The following is a 4,226-nucleotide window of genomic DNA, read 5'->3' as shown; positions in this document are numbered from 1 at the left end:
GGGCTTTGTTTGGTTTGTGGGGGTGGGGGTTGGGCTTTGTTTGGTTTGTGTGGGTGGGGGGTGGGCTTTGTTTGGTTTGTGTGGGTGGGGGGGGGGAGGTTGCTTACTTGTATTCAGTTTGATATTACATTGTGATATTGTGTATGTTTCTGAGTGTGTGATCTGTCCATACAATTCTCAATAAACATTTGATCACAAAAAAAAAAAAAAAAGAAAGTGACTAGGCAGAGGCACCAAATGTGATGGAAAGTTTAAGAGCGAACAGGACACTCTGCATGGCTTTTAGTATTCTGTGCTGCTCTGACAGTCCACTTTTATTGCCTGTTAGTCTACTGTTTTTGAGTTCGGACATGTACTGTTTTGCAGTGACTAATAAGTGACAGTGTAATACATTGCCCACTATGAACCAGTGACAATGCCTTAAAGACAAACAATTCAAATGGATGACTTATTTAGAAATTTAAACTAGGTAGCATTTTAACCTTTTAAGTTATTTAAGCACAACTAACTTCTCAAACAGTGTTGCAGTCAGACAACGGCTATGGGCCCTTTTAATCAGTCCAGCAAAGGAAAATAAACTGGAGCAGCAACACACCAACAGTCCTCCAACTCCAGTTCCTCAATGTAGGTGGAATGGTCAATTCATGAACTTCATCATGATGTTTTGCACTGATGACACTAAACACTTTGGCACTTTCCAGGAGCCAAAAATGCTTTGAAAAACTTCCTTGAACTTGTCATCACTGATGCATGCCATTAAGTTTGTTTATGTTTATGTTAATATTTAAATTTCTATCAGTCACTTTTGTTCAACCAAATAACCAAAATAAAACACGTAAAAAACAGGTAATTCACCCCTCCCTTCAGTTTTCCCTGAGATCCTCCACAGTGTGTTGTGTGTTTGTGACACGAGACATACAAAACACAGAGACGCCGTTTAGTCACTTCAGGAGAAATTTACGATTGTGGATTAAGGATTGAGGATATTGCATGTCCCAAGGACACCAGTTGGTAATATGTAGCCAGGTCACAGTATATATCTCTGAGAGCTACAGCAATAAGAATCAGTACACCAGAAGAAGACAGAAGAATTGTCCAGTTTCATCATGAAGACTTGTGGAGCTCTGCTGTGCTGCTGTGCTGCTGTTTGGCTGAGACACAGCTGAGAGGAGAGACCATCAGTGATAATGACATCACTCACCACGGCCAATATGGTGAAGCAGAGACCGGAGAAAATGAGCCACAGCCTGCACCCAGCAAAGCTGCCATCCACACATGAGCCACAGCCTGCACCCAACAGAGCTGCCATCCACACATGAGCCACAGCCTGCACCCAACAAAGCTGCCAGCCACACATGAGCCACAGCCTGCACCCAGCAAAGCTGCCAGCCGGACATCCACACATGAGCCACAGCCTGCACCCAGCAAAGCTGCCAGCCTGCCACCCACACATGAGCCACAGCCTGCACCCAGCAAAGCTGCCAGCCTGCCATCCACACATGAGCCACAGCCTGCACCCAGCAGAGCTGCCAGCCTGCCATCCACACATGAGCCACAGCCTGCACCCAACAGAGCTGCCAGCCCGACATCCACACATGAGCCACAGCCTGCACCCAACAGAGCTGCCAGCCCGACATCCACACATGAGCCACAGCCTGCACCCAACAGAGCTGCCAGCCGGACATGAGCCACAGCCTGCACCCAACAGAGCTGCCAGCCCGACATCCACACATGAGCCACAGCCTGCACCCAACAGAGCTGCCAGCCGGACATGAGCCACAGCCTGCACCCAGCAAAGCTGCCAGCCCGACATCCACACATGAGCCACAGCCTGCACCCAGCAAAGCTGCCAGCCGGACATCCACACATGAGCCACAGCCTGCACCCAGCAAAGCTGCCAGCCTGCCATCCACACATGAGCCACAGCCTGCACCCAACAGAGCTGCCAGCCTGCCATCCACACATGAGCCACAGCCTGCACCCAGCAAAGCTGCCAGCCTGCCATCCACACATGAGCCACAGCCTGCACCCAACAGAGCTGCCAGCCTGCCATCCACACATGAGCCACAGCCTGCACCCAACAGAGCTGCCAGCCTGCCACCCACACATGAGCCACAGCCTGCACCCAACAGAGCTGCCAGCCTGCCACCCACACATGAGCCACAGCCTGCACCCAACAGAGCTGCCAGCCCGACATCCACACATGAGCCACAGCCTGCACCCAACAGAGCTGCCAGCCTGCCATCCACACATGAGCCACAGCCTGCACCCAGCAAAGCTGCCAGCCTGCCATCCACACATGAGCCACAGCCTGCACCCAACAGAGCTGCCAGCCTGGATCCATGAGCCACAGCCTGCACCCAGCAAAGCTGCCAGCCCGACATCCACACATGAGCCACAGCCTGCACCCAGCAAAGCTGCCAGCCTGACATCCACACATGAGCCACAGCCTGCACCCAGCAAAGCTGCCAGCCTGCCATCCACACATGAGCCACAGCCTGCACCCAACAGAGCTGCCAGCCTGCCATCCACACATGAGCCACAGCCTGCACCCAACAAAGCTGCCAGCCTGCCACCCACACATGAGCCACAGCCTGCACCCAGCAAAGCTGCCATCCACCCACACATGCCACAGCCTGCACCCAACAGAGCTGCCAGCCTGCCACCCACACATGAGCCACAGCCTGCACCCAACAAAGCTGCCAGCCTGCCACCCACACATGAGCCACAGCCTGCACCCAGCAAAGCTGCCATCCACACATGAGCCACAGCCTGCACCCAGCAAAGCTGCCAGCCTGCCATCCACACATGAGCCACAGCCTGCACCCAACAGAGCTGCCAGCCTGCCATCCACACATGAGCCACAGCCTGCACCCAACAGAGCTGCCAGCCCCACCCACCACACATGAGCCACAGCCTGCACCCAACAGAGCTGCCAGCCTGCCATCCACACATGAGCCACAGCCTGCACCCAACAGAGCTGCCAGCCTGCCATCCACACATGAGCCACAGCCTGCACCCAACAGAGCTGCCAGCCTGACATCCACACATGAGCCACAGCCTGCACCCAGCAAAGCTGCCAGCCGGACATCCACACATGAGCCACAGCCTGCACCCAGCAAAGCTGCTAGCCGGACATCCACACATGAGCCACAGCCTGCACCCAACAAAGCTGCCAGCCCGACATCCACACTGTGCTGAGAGAGATGAGCGCTCTGGTGGCGGAGCAGAGAGTGGAGCTCAGATACACCAAGACACAAATGAAGGCCATGGAGACCAGACTGAGTGACAGACTGAGTGCCAGTGAGAAGACAGTGGAGGCCATGGAGATCAGACTGAGAGCCAGTGAGAGTCTGGTGGAACGACTAAAGACTGAAAATAAGGGTACAGGAAAATTAATTCAAATCTTAATGTTCTTTTTTTGTGTTATCATGTGATTCAACTTTTTATGTTTTGGTTTGGTCATTCATTTATCACTCTCTCTCTCTGTCTCTCTCTGTATGCGTGTGTGTGTGTGTGTTTCTCAGCTCAGTACATGAATCTGAACCTCACGGGGAGTCAGGTGGAGGAGCTGAGGAGGGAGAGAGAGGAGAGGAGGGTCTTTCTCTGCCTCACTGCTAGCATCTGGTAGAGGAGATACGGGACCTTTTTCAGTAGCAACTCCTGTGGTCTACAGACACATTTTCACTAACGTTGGAAATGCCTCCAACCCAAACACAGGTATTACAGTGGTTGTATATTCCTTCCAATGTGTATGGTGTATCTTTGGTGTATTCATAAAATGAGTTGTAGTCCTTGACAAAGTTATAAATATTGATTTGACAATTATGATGAACATAAGACTCTCTCCGTGGTTTATGAACATACAATAAGGCAGTGTTTCCCAAAGACTGGGTCGCAGGAGATTTTATTTGGGTCGCCAGCACAATTTATGTTGTCTAATAAATTAAATATTGGTGGTTGCATGCATGTTGCATGTTAGATCTGAAGTCAAATGGGTCGCGATGGTCTGTCATTTTTAAAAAGTGGGTCCCCAGAAAAAAAGTTTGGGAAACACTGCAATAAGGAATCACCGTCTGACATTTATCTGGTTTTATTTCCAAGCCAATATTTCACTTCACTTGTGGTGTCTCTTTTTTCAACCCTAAACCTAAACTGCAGAATTAAAAGACAACAATAATGAGATACACCTGCATATACATCTGCTAATATTAGCAGAAATTTTA

The 4,226-nt window shown here is 51.0% G+C and overlaps 1 protein-coding gene across 1 annotated transcript; it reads left to right on the top strand.

Moving 5' to 3' along the window:
- Nucleotides 1-1,771: 1,771 nt before the first annotated feature.
- On the top strand, nt 1,772-2,764 carry LOC125292211 (extensin-like). Its single transcript, XM_048239416.1, has one exon. It carries the CDS (start codon nt 1,772-1,774, stop codon nt 2,762-2,764), a length of 993 nt encoding a protein of 330 aa, XP_048095373.1.
- The last annotated feature ends 1,462 nt before the right edge of the window (nt 2,765-4,226 follow it).

Source organism: Alosa alosa, chromosome 3, assembly GCF_017589495.1.
Source record: "Alosa alosa isolate M-15738 ecotype Scorff River chromosome 3, AALO_Geno_1.1, whole genome shotgun sequence".
Classification (NCBI taxonomy): domain Eukaryota; kingdom Metazoa; phylum Chordata; class Actinopteri; order Clupeiformes; family Clupeidae; genus Alosa; species Alosa alosa.
The sequence above is the reverse complement of the archived record's forward strand: the minus strand, read 5'-3'. Positions and strand labels throughout refer to the sequence as shown.

What these genes read in the sequence shown, in the direction of transcription:
- LOC125292211 (XM_048239416.1), top strand. Translation starts at nt 1,772, where the DNA reads ATGAGCCACAGCCTGCACCCAGCAAAGCTGCCAGCCCGACATCCACAC.